This window comes from Hakea prostrata, chromosome 3, assembly GCF_041222555.1.
Source record: "Hakea prostrata isolate BN-2017 chromosome 3, UWA_Hpros_2, whole genome shotgun sequence".
In the NCBI taxonomy this organism is placed as follows: domain Eukaryota; kingdom Viridiplantae; phylum Streptophyta; class Magnoliopsida; order Proteales; family Proteaceae; genus Hakea; species Hakea prostrata.
Window position 1 is genome coordinate 135,455 of NC_142602.1, and position 23,662 is coordinate 159,116.

The 23,662-nt window shown below is 42.4% G+C and overlaps 1 protein-coding gene and 1 non-coding gene across 2 annotated transcripts; one reads left to right on the forward strand and one right to left on the reverse strand.

Moving 5' to 3' along the window:
- Window positions 1–2,504: 2,504 nt before the first annotated feature.
- Window positions 2,505–2,611, reverse strand: LOC149019800 (small nucleolar RNA R71). Its single transcript, XR_016172597.1, has one exon. It is a non-coding gene; the product is annotated as a small nucleolar RNA R71 (small nucleolar RNA).
- Window positions 2,612–3,630: 1,019 nt separating this feature from the next.
- Window positions 3,631–4,359, forward strand: LOC149019801 (uncharacterized). The gene is made up of 2 exons (XM_089150965.1): window positions 3,631–3,752; window positions 3,867–4,359. Exons 1-2 carry the CDS (start codon window positions 3,631–3,633, stop codon window positions 4,357–4,359), a joined length of 615 nt encoding a protein of 204 aa, XP_089007091.1.
- The last annotated feature ends 19,303 nt before the right edge of the window (window positions 4,360–23,662 follow it).

Genomic DNA, 23,662 nt, shown 5'->3' on the forward strand with positions numbered 1-23,662 from the left:
TCGTCTCATCCTCTTTTTTATCCTTATTAGTTTCGTTGAGACCTTAGTTGTTTGTTCCTCTTTCTTTTGGAAACCGTTTGTAATCTTTTTGAGCTACTTTTCCGCTGCTACTGTGGAGTGAGTTTCCGCCTCATTCTACATTTTGATTTAGTCTATTGGTATCATTTTCCGCACTCTGATTGTATTCTTGAACCTTATCTTGATCTTTTCATTAATAAAGTTAATATTTGATTTAATCTTGTTCTTGATTATATTATTGTAAATGTGGGAAATTGATTTCCTTGAATACTGGATCTTCAAGACTGTGGATCACACATTCGGGTATTCCAGATAGGGTACTGATAAGTTGATTTCATGCATATTATTTTATATGATTAATTTACTATATTTCCATGTATTTTACAATTGTTTATATCAATTTACCCTAATATAATATGAAAATGAATATGTTGCACTCTTTCCTTTAATTTCTATAATTTTGGTGATTTTATATATTTCCTAACAAATTCTAATCAAGATTTATTACTTTTACGTGTAGGAAATTATCAATCAAATCTGGGTATTATTGCAAGAGTCCTACCTCAAGTCTAAAACATAGAGAGAATGAGTCATTGCATGCTTCTATGTTTTATTTCCTATTTAGGATTTGATCAAAGAATGGAAAAGAGGAAGAAGAATTCAATTCAAATAAGAAAGATAGAAAAATCCCGTTTTTGAGTGTCTCTGTCCAGTTTTGATCAAGATATTCATCGGATGGTGATATGGTGTCCGATCGAGCCGATTTTTGGAGGAGAGCTTCACTACGGCTTGATCTTCAAATCCAACGGTGTGATTATGAATTGGAGATCTCTAAGTTAGTCCGATTTATACATCAAAACACTCCTTGGTTAAGTCATATAAGAACTCTGAGTTTGATTCAAACTTTGAGTTTAATTAATCCATAAAAGGATAGCAAAGCCAAGGAAGAGGAGGAGGACGTTTTTGGGAGCTTTGGAACACCAGGGAGAACCTTCTTGGATCTTTGGACGAGCAAAGAGATCGAACCAGGAGACGTTGGTTGGCTTTGGAGATCTGAAGCTTGGGAATAAGTTTTTCTTGATCTTCTTTCAATGTTCTTGAACTCCTCTATAATGTTTTTAGTTTAGTATGAACTAATTTAGTTTTACTAGGGATCAGATGTAGCCTATCTATGAATTCCCACTCTTGAATTCATCAATATAATTTTGAATATTGTTTCCTTTGATTGAGTTTTTACTTCTATTATTCATGCTTTTGATTAATTGGCCACTAATCAACTGATTTGTTAATCATAATGAACTGAGAGGGGATTTATGTGTTTAGTTCATTGGAGTAAAAGCCATGAATTACATGTAGGATAGAGATATACTTACATGATTTGTGTAGTTGTTACATGGGAATCCATAGAATTTAATGATTTCTCAGTTGTTGTAATCCACATAGAAATATAGTGGGTTAGCAATTGAGGGAATTTCTATTAGTACTCGAGAGAGACTAGTAGATAGGGAAGGGAATCTCGACTATGAATCAGGAAAATATTTCTCAAATTATAAAGAAGGAGAAAAGGGTGGGAATGCTTAGTTATGGTGAAATCTGACCCCTAGGCCTTTAGCAATTAATAATCTCAATTTAACTTTCAAAATGCAATATAGTCTAGAATAATTATCTTCCTTATTATTTGTTCAAATAAAATTAGTATAATTAATTTGGTACTTAATCTATAGTCTTCGAGGGATCGATCTTTTTTTATCATTATATTACTTGTTACGACAGCGTGCACTTGCGTTGTTATTTTTCACAACAAGTTTTTGGCGCCATTGCCGGGGACTATTAGATTGATATCAATATCAGTTACTGCTAGTTTTAATTTGAATTCTTCTATATTTTTTCTTTCCAATTATTTTATTTTATTTATAGTTGTGAATTGGAGATCTTTCACGTCCTACTGATTTTGCATGAGAAGGGGAGGAAACGATAATTTACTTCCTTTTGATCCTGAAATTGAAGCAACTTGTCGAAGGAACTCAAAAACAAAGAAAGATAGAACAAATTCATCTTCCACTTCTAGAGCAATGGATCTTGATAATAATAAACCACCTCTTGAAGTTGAAGCACCAAGGCGCAAGACTCTAGGAGAGTATGTTGCACCAACTGTGAGAGATAATAGGACAGCTATAAGGTGTCCACCTGTAGCAGCTTACAATTTTGAAATCAAGCCTGCTATCATTACAATGGTGCAAAATAATCAATTTTCTGGATTGCCTAGTGAAGACCCAAATCTTCACATTGATGGGTTCTTGGACATTTACGACACATTCAAGAGCAATGGCGTTACTGATGATGCCATAAGATTGAGATTGTTCCCTTTCTCATTAAGGGACAATGCTAAGAGTTGGTTGCATTCTCTACAACCAGGATCCATCACTACTTGGGATCAAATGGCTCAAAAATTTTTGGTAAAATTCTTTCCACCATCTAAGACTGCTAGTTCATTAATATATATTTCTATTTTTTTGCAGTATGATTCGGAAACACTATTTGAGGCATGGGAAAGATTCAAGGACTTGCTAAGGAAATGTCCACACCACGGAATAGAGCAATGGAGGCAAGTTCAGATTTTTTATGATGGTCTATCTAATTCCACAAGAACAATAGTAGATGTTGCAGCAGGAGGATCAATCATGAATAAGGATCCAACAGAAATTTTTGATCTTTTGGATGTTATGGCCTCAAATGCATATCAAAGGCCAAGGGATAGAGTTGCCCCAAAAAGAGTTTTGCAGAGGAATGAAACTGATCCCATGACAGCCATGGCCGTCCAACTTGAAGCATTAACAAAGCAAGTACGGTTGTTAGCAACTCAAGGCACCAAACCTCCAATTGTGATATGCAACTATTGTGAGGGAACACATTATAGCAATGAATGTCAAATGGCTAATCCTTTTGAGCAAAATCAGTTAGAACAAGCAAAATATGTGGGGAACTTTAGCCGACAGAGCAATCCATATTCCAACACATACAATCCAGGGTGGAGAAACTATCCAAATTTTGGATGGAAAAACAACCAAGATACTGAAAGACAACCTGAAAATCAACAGGCTCAATCATTTCAAAAGAAAGCTCCATGGGAAGATGCTCTTGAAAAAATGGCTACAGTTTCTTCACAATTTATGCAGAAGCAAGAGATGATCAATCAGAATATTTTTGTACCCATTAAAAATTTGGAAGTACAAATGGGGCAACTCGCCCATGGGATGAATCAAAGGCAAAAAGGATCACTGCCTAGTAATATTGAGACAAATCGTAGAGAGTATGCAAATGCTATTGAGCTTCGAAGTGGAAAAGTATTAGAAAAACCTTTCAAGAAAGCTGTAGTAACTGAACCCTCTTCTGAGGCGGTTCATGATGAGCAAAAAGATGCAGAGAAATACGTTAAGGAGGAGGAGAAACCAAAACCCAAATTTGTTTCCAGACAATCCACCACCTTATAATCCACCCATTCCATATCCTCAGCGGTTCAGAAGCCAGAAACTAGATAAGCAATTTTCTAAATTTCTTGATATATTTAAAAAATTGCATATTAATATTCCTTTTGCAGATGCTTTGAAACAAATGCCGAGTTATGTGAAGTTTATGAAAGACATTCTTGCTAACAAGAGGAAACTTGAAGATTATGAGACTGTGGCATTGACAGAAGAATGCAGTGCTATTTTGCAGCTGAAGCTTCCACCTAAGCTAAAGGATCCAAGGAGTTTCACAATACCATGCACCATAGGAAATTTTCATTTTAATAAGGCTTTATGTGATATTGGTGTTAGTATTAATTTAATGCCTCTATTTATTTTCAGGAAACTAGGCCTTGGAGAAGTTAAACCTACCACGGTATCACTTCAAATGGCAGATAGGTCGATTAAATATACAAGGGGAATCATTGAAGACGTCTTGGTTAAAGTGGACAAGTTTATATTTCCAGCGGATTTCTTAGTATTGGATATAGAAGAAGATCAAGACATACCCATTATTCTTGGTAGGCCATTCTTGGCGACTGGGAGGACCTTGATTGATCTTCAAACAGGTGAACTTACTATGAGAGTACAATATGAAAAGATCACATTCAATGTATTCAAGGCCATCAAGTTTTCAAATGAATCAGATAACTGCTTTAGAATTGATTCTATTGAGAGGTGTACAAAGGAGGTATTTCAAATAAACTATCCAGTTGAGGCTTGTTTGGTAGGTGTGACAAATGCAGAAAATAAAGGAATTTTTGAATGTGAGATGCAGTTAGAAGCTTTATCACCTATATCTGTTGACAAATCTCCTATTGAGGACCATGGCTAGTAACTTAATCACTCCTTTGGAAATGGCTTCGACCCCTAGAAGTCACTCTTATCTTTGACCTAAAGTTGGGGGTAGTTCGGCTGCAAACTATGATGCAAGCGCTGTTTGGGAGGCAACCCAAAGTTTTTCTTTACTGCTTCTTTGATTTTTCAATTGTTAATTTTTTTAGGTTTGATGTTTTTTGTTTCTTTCTCCATAATTTGTTTTTTTAGGAGAATGAAAAGAAGGGAACGGATTTGGACTACATCACTCTTAAAGCTATGAATCAAGGGAGTCTTTTTCACTTTACTTTACATCTGATTACTTTTCTTTCCCATTGCATGCATTTAATATTTTGATTTTTTTCGCTGCATTGAGGACAATGCCCTTTATAAAGTTGGGGGTGAATGGCTAAGATTTCTTTCTATGGGATAAGACTCACTATGCTGAAATTTTTTCAAAACCAGAATTCTTCAAATCATTTCAAAACTTTTTATTAGTGGTTGAAGCTTATTTGTCTAGTTAGTAGAGTAAAATAGAAGGAAGTTATGACATTAAATCTCTAGATCTTATTTAGTATTTCATGTTTTAGTTGTGTTCATCTATAATTCTTTGAAATGATGAGTTTGCTAAATATCAGATGAGTATGTGAATCACTTTAACCTTGACTATGCAACCCACCCTTTGAGCACTAAACCTTGCTATTGAGTTATTGTATTTAGGGATTTTCAAGTAAGACTACAATTTTTCTTGTTCAGTCAACATATTAGAATCCACCTAGATTTCCTCTTGAGGCGAAATTCATGAGTGCCACTTGTTTAAGGATATGATAGAGGCCATTATTCTTTCATTAAAAAAAAAAAAAAAAAATCTCTTCTAATCTGTTCCACCTCTACTATACCATGATTCACTATGTGGAGATTTATATGGTTTATATGCTAATACTTCATTGGTAACTCTCCCAAGTCGTGTGATCTCTTGAATAGACCGAAGGTGATATGGATTGTTAAAAGCATTGTGAGTAGATCGTCTTTGTAGTTGTGAGTCTTCGTAGTTAATGCCACTGAGTGAGCCTTTTGGATTCTCACTGGGTTAACATTGCACAATTGGGGCTTAGGGACAAAGGCCACCGCAACGCTTAGATAGACAGTTATTTGAGAGACATGTTACGGGTGTAGGATATGTCTTGGACTGCTTCTTGGGAGATGTGTTATCACCTTGAAAAGAAAAAAAAAAAAAAAGAGTATGAAATTGCTAATTTTTGGCAAAAGGAAGAAAAGAAAAGAAAATTGGTGCTTCAATGTTACCATCTCCATATATGTATTTCAACTCTAGTCTATATTTCTTCCACCTTCACAAGTCCTCTTGACCTTAGATAAATGATTGCTCTTCATTTGTGGAGAGAGGGATGATAGGCTGGACATATAAGAATTGACCTTGAAACTAGGGAGTTGTTGGTTGAATTTGGGTTCTCAAACATGCATGCACTTGATTGGTTAAGGTACATATACACACGGGTCAAAGTTTTGATTTTGTGATCTATCTACTCATCTCTTATTTAACTTATTTTATACATTCCTTCTGTTGTGGGGAAATAAGGTCTTGATCACCCCCCCCCCTCGGGAGAGAGGCACCCCCCTCGGGAGAGATGTATCCCCCCTCGGGAGAGATGCACCTCCCTCGGGTTGGTGCATCTCTTCCCTCATAAAGGGTCCCGAGTGCCTCACTCGGGACAAATGCACCTCTCTTGGTTATCTGATTTCTTCCTTGAAGAAGGACCCGAGGGCCTCATTCGGGAGAGACACCTCCCATGTGGGATGGCTCACCTCATCCCTGAAGAAGGTCCCGAGGGCCTCATTCGAGAGAGACACCTCCCTCTTGGGCAGGTTCATTTATTCGTTGGAGAAGTGCCACACTTGGGAAAAATATATGTCTATATCCAACTCTAGCATTTCTCAGAAGACTCTCTTGAGTAAGTCAAGAAGAGTTAGTTACGCATAAACACTCAGCATATCTATTCCGAGAATTGAGGAGGTGAGTTAGCATAACGGCTTTATTAGGTGCGACAAAGAAGGAGCCGTTATTCCACTACTCCACTCACTCCTCAACTATCGATCCGGAATCTAAGGAATCGCCGCCTCCAGGTAACTTCTATATAAACCTACCTCCAACATGGAGAAAGGTAACGAGAACTTTCATCTGAGTACTTACTCATTACGTTCTTGAGAACTCTCTCAAGAACCATTATTGTTACCTAGGCTGATTTGAGCGTCGGAGGCGGTTCCCCGGCCAAAACTAGGCCGGACCGTTCTTGCTTTCTTTGTGTGTGCAGGCATCCCAGTTATTCCAACTTGGTTGGAGAGCTCTTAAGGTGGTCATCTCAATATCCGGCTCTCGAAGAAGTTCTAGACGCAACAATTTGGCGCCGTCTGTGGGAAACGTCACAAAAAGTCATGACGAGACGTACCACACCTCAGGTGGCAAGTTCTCAAATTCTCACTCGAGCGAGAGAAAGGGAGACAGAAAACGGACATGTTGAAGAACAAGCTCTCCCTTCTCTAGATCGACAAATTCCTATTCCAGAGGAAGGTCAAGAAGGAGTTCCGAAGAATCCCCCGTTAACTATTCCAACTCCATTTGGAGAAGGCGGTTCGAGTCAACCTCCAATTCCAGCGACAGTGGCCGATTTGCAGAATATGCAAAGAGAAGTCCAACAACAAATGTTGGAACTCCAAGGAGTTGTTCGAGGCTTAGTCCATCAGATCGGGGTACCATCCGGACCCCCCAGAAATTCCCAAGAGGGACGAAGACGTGAAGCCGTCCGTCAGACTCGGGATAGGCAACGGCCGGTGAATGAAGAAAGGAGAAATCCCAGAATACCAAGAAGGCCAGCCGAACGAGTTGGAGAAAGATCTCAAGGAGTGCATATTGAAGAGCCACGTCCCCGAGAGGATCGGTCGAGGGGAAGTGTGTTCCACCGTTTGGCTGGGCTTAGACAAACTCAAGATTTACCTAGAAAAGGGCGCATAAATGAAGGAGTTCGGGAGCAAGAAGGAGAAAGCCACGGAAGAGGCCATTCTAGATCTAATAACCCGAGAGGGTCGGTTAGTCAATATGGATCTTCTCATGGACCAACTTCCCAATATTCTGATCTCGGAAGTGTTCGGTCTCCACAAGAGCGTCAAGAGGCGCATGGTCTCGGGAGAAGATTAGATGCCATGGAGAGACGGCTTGATGATCGGGACCTCGATGACGACTATGATGTGGTTGATAGAGAACCCTTCTCAGAAGAAGTCATGAGAGCACCTCTTCCACCGAACTTTATCATGCCGACATTCACTCCCTATGAAGGTAAGTCCAATCCTCGAGAACATATTAGTTATTTTAAATCGGTCATGGCTGTTATTGGCCGAGAAGATGAGCTATTATGCCGAACTTTCCCGGCATCTCTCAAAGGCCCGGCGATAAAATGGTTTTCTAGCCTACCGCCAAGATCCATCCAAAACTTTCGAGAACTCGGGAGAAAATTTATTGCCCGATTCCGAAGTTGCATCGGGAGTAAGAAGACAGCAGATAGCCTTTTTGCCATCAGGCAGAAACCAAATGAGTCCGTTCGGGACTTTCTTCTCAGATTCGATAAAGTGGCTATTGAAGTTGAAGAATTGGATGATACAGTGGCGTACAATGCGCTATGGAGTGGAATAACCCAAAGACGTTTGCTCGAGGTATTACTCCAAGACAAGCCGAGGACTTATGGAGCACTTCTCAAGAAATGCCAAAAACAAGCAACGGTTGCTGAAGTTATCGAAGCCCGGGAAGAGTCTACGAGAGGCATAAAGGAAAAGAAGAATTATGGAGAAAGAGGTCAAAATTCAAATGCTCGGGCAAGAGATGACAAAAAGGGAGTTTGGAAAGAAAGACTTGCTAATGGAGACTTTACACCTCTTAATACTAAGAGGTCAGAAATTCTATTACAGATCAAAAGTAACGACAACTTGAAGTGGCCGGGCAAGATAAGAGCCCGACCCGAAGATAGGAATATGACAAAGTATTGCCGTTTCCACAAAGACTACGGTCACCATACGGATGAGTGCAGAAATCTAAAGATCGAGATCGAGAAGCTCATCCGAGCAGGGACAACTTGAAAAATATCTTCGCGAAGAAGCGACAAGATCGAGAGAAGTCCCCACCTAGATCAACTAAAAGACTCAGATCCAAAAGTCCCGAGAGGGCAGATAAGAATCCCGAGAAGAAACCCGACACTCAGGAGTTTTCCCCCATTTACATTGTTTTGGGAAATCCGACGGAAGAATCCATTAAGAAGGCGAAGCAAAAGGCACGGTTCGTTGGATCGATGCAATTGCCAAGAAAACAAAGAAATGACTTATGCCCAGATCCAATAACCTTCACCGACGAAGATCTCAAGGGCGTCACTTCTCCTCACGACGATGCTATAGTTATCAAAGTGAAATTGGCAAATCGAGAAGTTCATTGAGTTCTTGTGGACACGGGATCTTCCGCCGACTTACTATCTTATGAAGCATTTAAGAAATTGAAGTTTGAGGACGAGATGATGACTCCATGCGGGACTCACTTATATGGGTTCGCCGGGTCGTCCGCCATATCCGAAGGGACTATCCAATTGGATCTAAGGATCGGGACCTCCCCTCGGGATGCAGTCGTCCAAGCAACATTCATGGTGGTTCGGGACCTTTCAGCTTACAACGTTTTACTCGGGAGGCCAACTCTTAACGCCTTAGGGGCGGTGGTTTCTCCAACACATATGAAGTTGAAGTTTCCAACCACAGCGGGAGTCGGGGAGTGCTCTTCTGATCAGCGACTCTCCAGACAATGTTATGTGAATTATCTTAAGAAAGTCAAAAAAGCCGAGAGATCGGGCAATACAATGAGTATTGAAATTCGGGATGACCGGGATGAAGAAGCTATGCAGAGAGCCGAACCAGTTGAAAAGCTTGAGCGAATTCAACTTCATCCGGATCTTCCCGAGAGAGGGACTATGATCGGGTCCGAACAACCTACGGAATTCAAGGAAGAACTCACCGAGTTTCTCCAAAACAACCTAGATGTATTCACGTGGTTGGCCGAAGACATGCCCGGAATAGATCGAAGAGTTGCAAAACATAGCTTATGGATAAGGGACGATGCAATTCCAATGATCCAAAAAAGAAGGAATTTTTCGCTCGAGAAACATGCTGCCATCAGAACCGAAGTGGAGAAACTAGAGCAATCGGGTTTTATAAAACCCATAGAATGCCCAACTTGGTTGGCGAATGTAGTCATGGTGAAGAAAGCCAACGGCAAATGGAGAATGTGTACAGATTACACAGACTTGAATAAAGCATGCCCAAAGGATTGCTATCCACTTCCTCGGATCGACCTTTTGATCGACGCTACAGCAGGACATGAAGTATTGAGCTTCATGGACGCTTATTCGGGATATAATCAAATTATGATGAATCCCAAGGACGAGAAGGATACGGCCTTCATGACGGATCGAGAAAGCTACTTTTATAAAGTAATGCCCTTCGGGTTGAAGAACGATGGGGCCACTTATCAGAGAATGGTAAACAAAGTCTTCAAAGACCAAATAGGAAGAAATATGGAAGTATATGTAGACGATATGCTCATAAAGAGTATCGTCCGAAGAAGTCATCTGGAAGATCTTGAAGAAGTTTTTGATACTTTGAGAACATACCAGATGAGGCTAAATCCGGAGAAATGTGCTTTCGGAGTTTCTTCCGGAAAATTCCTTGGGTTTATGGTATCCCAAAGAGGAATTGAGGCAAACCCGGAGAAAATCAAAGCCCTGCTCGAGATGGAGTCACCAAGGACGGTTAGAGACATCCAATGCTTAACCGGAAGAGTAGCAGCCTTAAATAGATTTATCTCACGATCGGGTGAGAAATGTTTGCCTTTCTTCAAAGCTCTTAAAGAGCTCGGGAAGGCAAAGGATACCTTATGGACCGATGAATGTCAGAAAGCGTTCGAGAAGTTGAAGGAGAAGCTCGGGACTCCACCTCTCTTAGCCCGACCTTCAACAGGAGAACAATTATTCACATACTTAGCCATTTCTCCAGCGGCAGTAAGCGCGGTCTTAGTAAAAGAAGAAGGTACGTCACAAAACCCTATCTATTTCATAAGTCATGTTTTAATAGATGCCGAGACACGATATCCGGACGTGGATAAACAAGCCTTAGCACTTGTAATCGCATCTCGGAAACTCAGACCATACTTCCAAGCTCATCCAATTGTAGTCTTGACCAACTTCCCATTGAAGAAGATACTACAGAAACCAGACTTAGCCGGAAGAATGGTCACATGGGCTATTGAGTTGAGCGAATATCAAATTGAGTACAGAACTCGTCCGGCCATAAAGGGACAAGTTCTTGCCAACTTTATTCTTGAGAATAGCATGCCTAGTTTGGGAGTAGAAAATTCACCCAGTCCAGAGTTATGGACTTTGCATGTTGACGGCTCGAGCAACTCTTCGGGGAGTGGAGCAGGGCTAATGCTTATCAGCCCGGATGGATTCACTATTCATTATGCTTTAAGATTCAACTTCAAAGCCTCTAATAATGAGGCCGAGTATGAAGCCCTACTGGCAGGATTAAGACTTGCCCGAGCCTTAAGAGTCCGAGAGTTGGAAGTCCGAAGCGACTCGCAGTTGATCGTGAATCAGGTTCGTGGCGTGTACGAGGCAAAGGAAACAAGAATGGCAAATTACTTAGCCAAAATTGATGATTGTCGCCATTATTTCGATCATCTTGAGATAAAGCAAATTCCGAGAAAGGAAAATGAAGTAGCAGATGAGTTATCCAAGTTGGCTTTATCCAAATATTCGACCTTAGGCTCAGCCGTTTATATTGAACAGTTAGAAATTCCTAGCATTCGGGAGGCCGAGGCGATGGATATTGAAGAAGAGCTTAGTTGGATGAGCCCAATTATAGCATATTTGAAGAATGATATCTTTCCGGAAGACGTCAAGGAGGCTAAGGCAGTTAAAAATCAAGCAGCGAAGTTCACCATTATTGAAGAACAACTTTATAAAAGATCAGTCACACAGCCTCTTCTAAAGTGTGTTGGCCCTTCTCAAGCTCAATATGCCTTAGCCGAAGTACACGAAGGAATATGTGGAGCGCATATGGGAGGCCGAGCTTTGGCCCATAAAATAATACGCCAAGGCCTTTATTGGCCGACTATTCAGAAAGATGCCGTGGAATATGTCAGAAAATGCAAGCAATGTCAACTTCATGCATCTGTTCCGAAGACTCCGGCTGTCCCTCTTACATCTGTCTCCAGTCCGATTCCCTTCGCCATGTGGGGAATGGATCTAGTGGGAAAGCTCCCTAAGGCCGCCAACAATAGAGAATATTTGGTCGTGGCAATCGACTATTTCACTAAGTGGGTGGAAGCCGAACCTCTCTCATCCATTACTGAGAAACAAATGGAAAAGTTCTTTCAAGAAAGAATCATTTACAGATTTGGAATCCCAAAGATCCTTGTGACTGACAATGGAAAGCAATTTATCGGAGCCGGCTTCAAGAATTTTTGTGAAAGATATCACATCGAGCATAGAACATCATCCGTGGCGTATCCGCAGAGCAATGGGCAAGTTGAAATAACCAATCGGACGCTGCTGGATGGAATAAAAAAGCGCTTGGAGACAAGCCGAACCAAATGGGTGGAAGAATTACCAAGCGTCCTTTGGTCATATCGCACCACGGCTAGAACTCCTACGGGAGAAACACCTTTTCGGCTAGCCTAGGGCACAGAAGCACTTGTCCCGGTGGAGGTATTGGCAGAATCAAAGAGATATACTGACTTCAATGAAGAAGCAAACGAAGAAGGCTTGAAGAGTAATCTTGATCTAATAGACGAAGTACGGAGCATGTCAGAAGCCGAACCAAATGGGTGGAAGAATTACCAAGCGTCCTTTGGTCATATAGCACCACGGCTAGAACTCCTACTGTGAAACCCAGCCCTAACCTTGACCCGGAAACCTTGTTGTTTGTAGGTCCGATGACCCGAAGTAAAGTAAGAAGTCAGCTTTGGGCCATCCCAGTAGAGGACTTGGTGTCTGGCTTTGAATCCATGAAAGTTGATGATGAGGTTCTATTTATGGAAACTGAATCCTGATGAAGATCTAATTAGTTGATGGACTTGGAGTGCTCTCTATCTTGGTTTGAAGGCATTTCTACCTATTAGGTAAGTCACTTGACTTGTGTGCAAAACCCTTTAGGTTTGGATTTGATCGGACCTTCAATCCCGTTTGGCCTCTGTCGCATTGGTCGACTGATTGGTCGGGGCCAGCGACCAATCCACTCGACCAATGAGTCGTCTTTGGCAATTAGGTTGATTCTTGCTCTATTTAAGTCCAACCTCGAGTCCACTCGATTTGCTGCCTCCAAACCCCCGGAACGAACCAAAGACCTCGCAAGTCATCTCTCTTGCATCCTTGGTGTTTTCTTGACGGATCTTCGTCGGAACTCTGTTTTCTTTCCATGATCCATAATCCATAGAATTCTAGTTGTTCTCTTCACCTTACTATGTGTTCTTCATGATGCATGATAGTTACATATATGGTAGGTTTTATTCCTTATTTAGATTTATGCTTCTAAGCCTTATTCCATGAAGACCTATGCATGTTTTCATGTTTCATTACCGAAAGCAATGATCCATCCTCCTATAGTTCTTGTCCTTGTTTTCTATTTCAAATTCATCAAGATCCATGTTTGAGTTAATTATGGTAACTTTTTGTTTCCTAATTTGGATCTTGATACCTTGATTTGATTAGTGTTTTGAGGTCCCCTATAGCAGAATACTACGATGTAGTCTACCCCTTGATTAGTACCCTTGAACCACCAAATGGATTTCATATCTTAAAACCGATTTTATAGGCACGCGCATTGGTCGACTGATTGGTCGATGGACCACCGACCAATCCACCGACCAATGAGTACAGAACCAGAATTGGCTTCGGATGTTTTGATATATTTCGTTAGGGATCTTTCCTAATATGTTGTATATACTTGTTTAGGACCTTCTTCTCAAGTTTGCCAAGATCTTACTTGATTTCTTAGGATCCTTTTGCGAGTTATAAAGGTAAGGATGGTTATTTCCTTAATTACATAGATAGCATGAATCTAGTTTCTATATTTGAATATCATGAATATGTTTCCTAAATTAGATTCTTACAATGATATACTACGTTGCATAACTTGATTACAGAGCATTACTTATTCATATTGAATTGATTCATGTATGATTTACTTACCAATGTTATACAAGTGATTGTAATACCGATTTCTTTCCATATATGTAGTTACCATATATGTGATGATATGAATTGATGCATGTGTATGCTTACGATGGTTTGGAAAGGAGAGGTGTCCTTTCGACACTCGTCCTTGGACTACTACGGGAATATTATGGGATGTTTCCGGAGATGCCCTCGGACACCTTCCTAAACGTTGGATGACATATCTAGGATTGTCTAGTAGTGTTTGGCTAGGATGTCCTGTATGTCGGACCCTAATCGGAGGGGTATTGAGATCGAACGACCCGTGGTAGCAATGGGGATTCATGGGCGCTCAAGACCGGTAACCAACCCGTGAGAGGACAGGAATCACATTGTGGGGGCCATTTATTGGTAGGGTTGCATATGGTTAGACTTGGGCTCACGGGCGCTTAAGACCGGTAACCAACCCGTGAGAGGACGTGAGAGCTTCCCGTTTACCATATGTGGATGATCAATAGGGTTGATGAGTCCGTAGTCCGAGTTGGTCGGGGCCATAGGATACGCTGACTCTAGTGTGAAGGATACCGGAAAGGATCGTCGGGGACGAGGAATGGAAGTATCGGATCCGACTGATGTAACCAAGAGAAGACTTGCATTTGGCTAGGTTTACCCGACATGCGCAAGACTTATACCAAATGGTTGTGAGAGAGTGTGTTGACTTAACCCCCGCCAAGGTTTGTCCTGAGGGATGAAGGACCCATTACCAATCGGCTGCTCAAGACCGGTGAAATGATCCGTGAGAGAATCCAAGATATCTTAAATGGTTGAGGATGTGAGTGGACTTTCCTAAAGAAGTACGGTGCTATGACTTAAAGCAGTCGCAATAGAGACCAGCATCCAAGAGTTAGATTCATTCATTCATTGCTTGTCTCATATCATATTGCAAGTTGTTCGGAACTCGCCATTTATGTTATTATGGATTTTAACGCCTACCGAGTTTCTTTGAAACTCATTCCTTATTGTACAATGTTGTTAGACTATCCTGCAGGTACCGAGTATTATGACGGTCCCTATGAAGAAGCGCAAGGCGAAGAGACATATCTCCAGGAAGGTGATTGCGGTTACCACAATTACTCGAAGATCCCGCGAGTGGTTATGCTCCGTACGATGCTTAGTCCGACCATTGAGTGGAAGCGTCCTTGTGCTATTTATGAGATCTATACATACAAGGATGTCGTCTATAAAGTGGAGAATAATTTAGTTACCCAATGACTGCACGGGATTAGATTTTGTCTAGTTTATTCTTTAAGAGCTACTTTTCCGCTGGATGTAAAGTGGGATTTTTGCTTCACTACATCGTTGATACTCGATTATATTTATTATTCTGATTCGTTTATGATTCATTCTTTCATATTGGATCTATGATTTATCTTCCGCACTCTTGTTATGATTGTTCATGATTATGTTATTGTTTATGTGGGAGGTTGATCACTCGATACCTGATCTTCGGTGGATCACACTCTCGGGTATTCCAGATAGGGTACCGGCTGGGAGGGCGTGACACCTACGGGAGAAACAGCTTTTCGGCTAGCCTACGGCACAGAAGCACTTGTCCCGGTGGAGGTATTGGCAGAATCAAAGAGATATACTGACTTCAATGAAGAAGCAAACGAAGAAGGCTTGAAGAGTAATCTTGATCTAATAGACGAAGTACGGAGCATGTCAGAATACCGGAATCAAAGATATCAAAACCAAGTAGCTGGATACTTCAATGCTCGGGTAAAAAATAGAAGACATCGTACGGGTGACTTAGTGCTCCGCAAAGTTGCGGCTTCAGACCCAAGAAACCAAGGCAAGCTCTCACCCACATGGGAAGGGCCTTATCTCGTCGAACAAGAGACGAAACCATGAACCTACAAGCTAAAAAGCTTGGCCACGGGCGAGACAATTGATCGAACTTGGAATTCCATGAACCTTCGGAAATTCTATCAATAGAATTAATCCAAATATGTAACATTTGCAGGTAAAGTCGAAAGACCATTTGATTTTCAATAAATCCACGTTTTCATTGTCAACATCTATCTCTTTGAATTATTCAATGGCATTACACTCGGGACCTCGCTCGGGTAGCCACACGGGAGTTTTCCCCACCTCTCATGAAAATCCAAGTGAGACTCTCATGAGATGGAATTATTCAATGGCGTTACACTCGGGACCTCGCTCGGCTAGCCACTCGGGAGTTTTCCCCACCTCTCATGAAAATCCAAGTGAGACTCTCATGAGATGGAATTATTCAATGGCGTTACACTCGGGACCTCGCTCGGGTAGCCACTCGGGAGTTTTCCCCACCTCTCATGAAAGTCCAAGTGAGACTCTCATGAGATGGAATTATTCAATGGCGTTACACTCGGGACCTCGCTCGGGTAGCCACTCGGGAGTTTTCCCCACCTCTCATGAAAATCCAAGTGAGACTCTCATGAGATGGAATTATTCAATGGCGTTACACTCGGGACCTCGCTCGGGTAGCCACTCGGGAGTTTTCCCCACCTCTCATGAAAATCCAAGTGAGACTCTCATGAGATGGAATTATTCAATGGCGTTACACTCGGGACCTCGCTCGGGTAGCCACTTGGGAGTTTTCCCCACCTCTCATGAAAGTCCAAGTGAGACTCTCATAAGATGGAATTATTCAATGGCGTTACACTCGGGACCTCGCTCGGGTAGCCACTCGGGAGTTTTCCCCACCTCTCATGAAAGTCCAAGTGAGACTCTCATGAGATGGAATTATTCAGTGGCGTTACACTCGGGACCTCGCTCGGGTAGCCACTCGGGAGTTTTCCCCACCTCTCATGAAAGTCCAAGTGAGACTCTCATGAGATGGAATTATTCAATGGCGTTACACTCGGGACCTCGCTCGGGTAGCCACTCGGGAGTTTTCCCCACCTCTCATGAAAATCCAAGTGAGACTCTCATGAGATGGAATTATTCAATGGCGTTACACTCGGGACCTCGCTCGGGTAGCCACTCGGGAGTTTTCCCCACCTCTCATGAAAGTCCAAGTGAGACTCTCATAAGATGGAATTATTCAATGGCGTTACACTCGGGACCTCGCTCGGGTAGCCACTCGGGAGTTTTCCCCACCTCTCATGAAAGTCCAAGTGAGACTCTCATGAGATGGAATTATTCAATGGCGTTACACTCGGGACCTCGCTCGGGTAGCCACTCGGGAGTTTTCCCCACCTCTCATGAAAGTCCAAGTGAGACTCTCATGAGACGGAATTATTCAATGGCGTTACACTCGGGACCTCGCTCGGGTAGCCACTCGGGAGTTTTCCCCACCTCTCATGAAAATCCAAGTGAGACTCTCATGAGACGGAATTATTCAATGGCGTTACACTCGGGACCTCGCTCGGGTAGCCACTTGGGAGTTTTCCCCACCTCTCATGAAAGTCCAAGTGAGACTCTCATAAGATGGAATTATTCAATGGCGTTACACTCGGGACCTCGCTCTGGTAGCCACTCGGGAGTTTTCCCCACCTCTCACGAAAGTCCAAGTGAGACTCTCATGAGATGGAATTATTCAATGGCGTTACACTCGGGACCTCGCTCAGGTAGCCACTCGGGAGTTTTCCCCACCTCTCATGAAAATCCAAGTGAGACTCTCATGAGATGGAATTTTATCCATGAGATACATTTCTCTCCAAGACCTTCATTCGGGACCATTTGTAATAAAGGCTTGGGAGAAATCAAAACATCGTCAACCCTAAGGCATTACGCTAAGGGAGAAGACACACGAGACCAGTCAACAGAGAAGCTTAATGCCTCAGTTTGAATAAAACAACAAGTTAAGCTACTATTCAAAACATTTGGCCACAAGGACCAATATTACAGAGAAAGCGCAAAGTTGCACAAAATTCAACATTGTTTATAAAAATTCCAAAGTTTCTCAGAAACGGAAGGAAGAAAAGGTTGAAGTCTTTCAATTCTCAGGAGGATTCCCAAGTTCAGGAAGATTGTCTTCACCAAGCCCGTCGCCGCCAGGAGCTTCTTTCTCAAGACTCTCTCCAGAGCCCACCGCTTGATCTTCATCAACATTGACAAAAGGGTCGGGAGGGCTGAAGGGTTCTTGGCATTTAACCCCTTCGGGTATGGTTCTTTCAAGAGTCTCATAAACTCTACCGTCTAGCATTCCGCCTAATTCCTCCGGGTTAGGAATATCTACCCGTCGGAGAACAGCGGTGAAAGCATCATTAAGCCCGAGGCGGTAGGTAGAAGCAGAGAGAGCCACCTGGAGATTCTTGAACTGAGAAGTGCCGAGGTAAGAAGTGATGATCTCTTTCTGGACCACCTCGGGTGTAAAACCCAGCCCTAACCCTGACCCGGAAACCTTGTTATTTGTAGGTCCGATGACCCGAAGTAAAGTAAGAAGTCAGCTTTGGGCCATCCCAGTAGAGGACTTGGTGTCTGGCTTTGAATCCATGAAAGTTGATGATGAAGTTTTATTTATGGAAACTGAATCTTGATGAAGATCGGATTAGTTGATGGACTTGGAGTGGTCTCTATCTTGGTTTGAAGGCATTTCTACCTATTAGGTAAGTCACTTGACATGTGTGCAAAACCCCTTTAGGATTGGATTTGATCTGGGTCTTCAATTCCCTGTTTTGGATTTGCTGTCAGCATTGGTCGACTGATTGGTCGACTGGACCAGTCGACCAATCCACTCGACCAATGAGTGCTGTCTTTGGCAATTAGGTTTTTCTTGCTCTATTTAAGTCCAATCTCGAGTCCACTTCGTAGTTGCTGCCTCCAAACTCTTTGGAACGAACCAAAGACATCTGCAAGTCATCTCCCTTGCATCCTTGGTGATTTCCTTGACGGATCTTCGTTGAAACTCTTCCTTTTGCATCAAAAGGTATGTCTACACTCTCTTCTTCACCTCTATCTCTTATTTTCTTTCCTTTTTGAGTTGAGACAGTAGAGGAGATGCTGCATTCTTTGTTGCAAACATCTCTGGACTTGTCTCTCATGATCATCCTAAGGATTAGAGGCTAGAACAATGATCTTAACCATGATCATTGCAAGCTTTTGAAGGAATCATGATCAAACCATGATCTAATCTTGTTAAACTTCTGATTTGAATTCTGATCTCCTTGGATCTTCTATATTGATCATGTTAGTAGTTAATTGCTGTGTTTTCTTTTCATGATCCATGATCTATCAATCTCTAGTTGTTCTCTTCTACCATACTATGTGTTCTTCATGAATCATGGTAGTTACATATATGGTAGGTTTTTTTTCCTTATTTAGATTTATGCTTTTAAGCCTATTTTCCTTGAAGATCTAAGTATGCTTTTCATGATACCTTTACCTGAAGCAATGATCCATCCTCCTATTGTTCTTGTCTTTGATTTCTATTTCGAATTCATCAAGATCCATGGTTGATCTAATTATGGTAACTTTTTGTTTCCTAATTTGGATCTTGATGTCTTGTTTGGATTAATGTTTTGAGATCCCCTATATGTTAGAATACTACTGATGTAGTTTACCCCTTGATTAGTACCCTTTTGAACCACCAAATTCGGATTTCCTATCTTAAAACTCTGTTTTTTTTAGGCTCTTTATCTGCATTGGTCGATGATTGGTCGATCTGGACCAGATCGACCAATCCACTCGACCAATGAGTACAGCAACTCCAGAATTGGTCTGTGTTGGATGTTTTGGTATCTTTTCTGTTAGGGATCTTTCCTAATATGTTGTATACACTTGTTTAGGACCTTCTTCTCAAGTTTGCCAAGATCTTACTTGATTTCTTAGGATTCCTTTGCGAGTTATAAAAGGTAAGGATGGTTATTTCCTTAATTACATAGATAGCATGAATCTAGTTTCTATATTTGAATGTCATTGATATGTTTCCTTAATTAGATTCTTACAATGATATACTACTGTTGCATAACCTTGATTACAGTAGCATTGCTTGAATTGATTCATGTATAATTTACTTACCAATTATATACAAGTTGATTGTAATTATTGATTTCTTTCCATATATGAAGTTACCATATATGTGATGATATGAATTGATGCTTGTGTATGCTTAAGTATGGTTTGGAAAGGAGAGGTGTCCTTTTGACACTTCTGTCCTTGGACTACTACGGGAATATTATGGGATGTTTCCGGAGATGCCCTATGGACACCTTCCTAAACTATTGGATGACATATCTAGGATTGTCTAGTAGTGTTTGGCTAGGATGTCCTGTTATGTCAGACCCTAATCGGAGGGGTATTGATACCGAACGACCCGTGGTAGCAATGGGGATTCATGGGCGCTCAAGACCGGTAACCAACCCGTGAGAGGACAGGAATCACATTGTGGGGGCCATTTATTGGTAGGGTTGCATATGGCTAGACTTGGGCTCACGGGCGCTTAAGACCGGTAACCAACCCGTGAGAGGACGTGAGAGCTTCCCGTTTACCATATGTGGATGATCAATAGGGTTGATGAGTCCGTAGTCAGGGACTATGAGGACTCTAGTGTGAAGGATACCGGAAAGGATCGTCAGGGACGAGGAATGGACGTATCTGGATCTGACTTGATGTAACTAAGTAGAAGACTTGCATTTGGCTAGGTTTTACCCTGACATGCGCCGGTACTTAGACCAATGGTGATGTGAGAGAGTGGTGACTTAACCCCCAGCCATGGAATGTCCCGAGGGATGTCGGACCCATTACCAACTGATGATGAGTGATTGAGACCTTCCCAAAGAAGTATGGTGCTATGACTTAAAGCATGTCTGCCAATAGAGACCAGCATACATAGAGTTAGATTCATTCATTCATTGCTTGTCTCATATCATATTGCATTTATGTTTGTTACGAAATCTTGCCATTTATGATATTATGGATTTAATCGCCTTTCCGAGTTTCTTTGAAACTCATTCCTTTATTGTACAATGTTTGTTAGACTATCCTGCAGGTACTGAATACTATGACGGCTCCTATGAAGAAGCGCAAGGCGAAGAGGCATATCTCCAGGAAGGTGATTGCGGTTACCACAATTACACTGAAGATCCCGCGAGTGGTTATGCTCCGTACGATGCTTAGTCCGACCATTGAGTGGAAGCGTCCTTGTGCCATTTATGAGATTTACACTTATAAGGATGTTGTCTATAAAGTGGAGAACGATTTAGTTACCCATTGTACTTGTTACTGGGATTAGATTTTGTCTAGTTTATTATCTTTTAGAGCTACTTTTCCGCTGGTTGTAGAGTGGGTTTTTTGCCTCACTTTACTTATCTATCTGACACTCTGATTATATCTAGTATTCTGATTTATTTATGATTCATTCTTTTCTTATTGAATCTATGGTTTATCTTCCGCACTTTTATTATGATTGTTCATGATTATGTTATTGTTTATGTGGGAGGTTGATTACTCGATACCTGATCTTCGGGCTGTGGATCACACTCTTGGGTATGCCAGATAGGGTACCGGCTGGGAGAATGTGACATCGGGCACCTCATCGGCACTGACGGGGAGTTTACCAGCGCGGACTTCTTCGCGAAGCTGCATGGCAATAGTCTCCATCTCAGCTTTCTCGCGCCTTAACTTCTCCATTTCTTGAAAGGCCTCTTCCAAATTTTCCTTGGCCTCGGAGAGTTCCCCCTTGAGAGCCGCCTTGCTTCGGGATATCTCCTTCAGCTTCAAGCTCCTTTCTTCGTCACATTTCTTCAGAGACCTAACAGTCTTAATAGACTCAGAAAGGTCTGCAGCGGTGCGTTCCTGATCTTCCTTCAGCTCTCGAAGCTGATCTCTCAGGTGCTCGGAACGAATCATGCACTCGCCCATGTAATGCGCCCCTCCAGAGAAGAACCTGGAGAAAATACGGAATACCATGTTAAAGAAATCACTTGGAGAACTATGAGGGACTAAGGACGGAGAATTACCTGTAGGCGTTGGCATAGAATTTGTCATCCGAAAGATCCTTCAGATGCTTTCGGTCCGAAGGGATCATCCCCTCAAGAAGCCAAGATCTGGCAGCGTTGGAGTCCCCCAGCACTGTGTCGGAGGAGGTCAGATCCCAGCCGGGAACGAAGACAGGGGACTTTTGGGAGCCCTCCTCAACGGCCTTCTCACTCTCCCGAGCCCTCTTCAAAGGCCTTCCCGAGCGGCTTGAAGGAGATGCCTGGGGAATACTTATCTCAGGAGGCCCTCCTCCCAAAGAGATACTCTTCCTTGCAGTCTTCTTGCCCGAAGGCTTGGACGAACCAGGAGCGCCGAGAGCCTGGACGACGGGACCCGTGTCCATAGCACCACCTTTCTTCGCTTGCTTTCAGGCAAAAGCCTCTTTGACATTCCCGGTTGTAAGTGCCCGAAGAGCGTCGATGTCCAATTTGCTAGACACTGCGACAACAAACGAAGAAAGTCAGAAAGTGCGAAGATAAGAAAAATATACAAAATTGAATAATGTCAATGAAGAAGGGGCTCACCCGGAGAAAAGCCCCACAACTGAAGAGCAAACGGATACTCAGGTAAATATCCGTGAACTGCGGCTGAATCTCCGCCAACTTGGATGATCTTTTCTAAAGCCGCTTCTTCGGCGGCGGATAACTCAATGAGATTATTGAGTCCTTTAAGATCAGATTTAGATTTCTTCACAAAAGAAGTTGGGAATGGCGGCGGAACCGGGGGGCGGGAAGAAAAAGTGATGTCTCCACCCTTTGGTGGAGGTAGGCATAGACTTCGGCAAAATGATGTTGCCTGACCAATCCACAGCGTCGGTTGCCCGACGAAGAAGAGAGAGCCAACCCCCTTTTGATTGACTCTTAACTTCGAAGAAACGCAGAAGAAGGGGGAATGTTGGTTCGACTCCAACATTGTGACAAAAACCAACAAAGCAGGAAACACTTCTCCAACTATTTGGAATAAGGTTGGAGGGAGAAATTCCGTAATGAACGAGAAGGTCTTCGAAAATTTTCTGAATCGGAAGGCGAAGACCTCCTAACAAAGCATCGTAATAAAGGGAGAAGGCCCCGTTCGGGGGCTCTCCAACCCGATTAGAAGAAGACAGGAGCTGGAAGAGATAGTTCTTTGGAATTTCATAGAAATCCCTTAGACGCTGGAGATGTTTGGGGTTGAGATCTCCGGGATAGAATTCGGGACCCGAAGACTTGAGATCATAGTCAATGTGAGAGGGCGTCTTGGGTTTGTTCCTTTCTTCGAGAATTGCCTCTTCGGAAAGCAATTCAGAGAAAATAAAAGGAGGCCAGCGATTGTGGCAATCCTGGGGACGAGAAAGGGGTGGGCGAGGCGAATAATGTCTCTGACTCACTCGGAATTTACCAGGAGATTGATTAATACTATCAACTTCCCGCTCATCCGAAGAATCCATAGAAAGACCGAGATTGACTAAGTCCGTTCCTAAATCGGAGCAAAGAGGTTCTTGGTCAAGAGGGTCGTCTCTAGCTAAGTCAGCAGTTGCTCTCACAATACGAGAGTCAGAAGAGCCTGAGAAAGCATCTTCACTGGAATAATGCATGGATTGGGTTCGGGAAGACGTCTCGGGACTGGAGATCGTGGCAGTCGGGACCTCCAGTCGGGAGGGGGCTCGGGCTATTTCCTTGCCTTTTCTTAAATTATCCATAATACGGAAATGACAAAGGAAAGAAATGAAGAAAAGTTAGAGAAAACTTACTGGTTTGAAGATTGGAATAGCGAGTTGGAGAAAGCAAGCAATGCAGTCAGGGGACTTCAGAGGGAGTTTGCAAGCAAAAAATTGAAAATGAGGATTGAACCTCTATTTATAGTGAGGAGGAGGAAGATGAAGAGACACATCCAATGGCTGTGAATCAAGCAAAGCAACGGTTGAGATCTGGCACATGAAAGGTCGCGATCCAACGACCAACAATGAACAGACACAACGGTCGAGATTAAGGGACTCAAGATCTCAATCAAACGGTCCTTGATCGAATAGATCAACGGCTGAGATAACACGACCATTCGCATATCAGAAGCAGCAATAAGTATGAATTGGTACGACGGTTGGGAATTACGAAGGCCTTGGAGAAA

Excerpts from the sequence above, each read along its gene's own strand:
- LOC149019801 (XM_089150965.1), top strand. The coding sequence starts at position 3,631 with ATGCCGAGTTATGTGAAGTTTATGAAAGACATTCTTGCTAACAAGAGG. Across the intron at positions 3,753-3,866 it reads CAGCTGAAGCTTCCACCTAA|GAAACTAGGCCTTGGAGAAG; the intron begins GCTAAAGGATCC and ends ATTTATTTTCAG.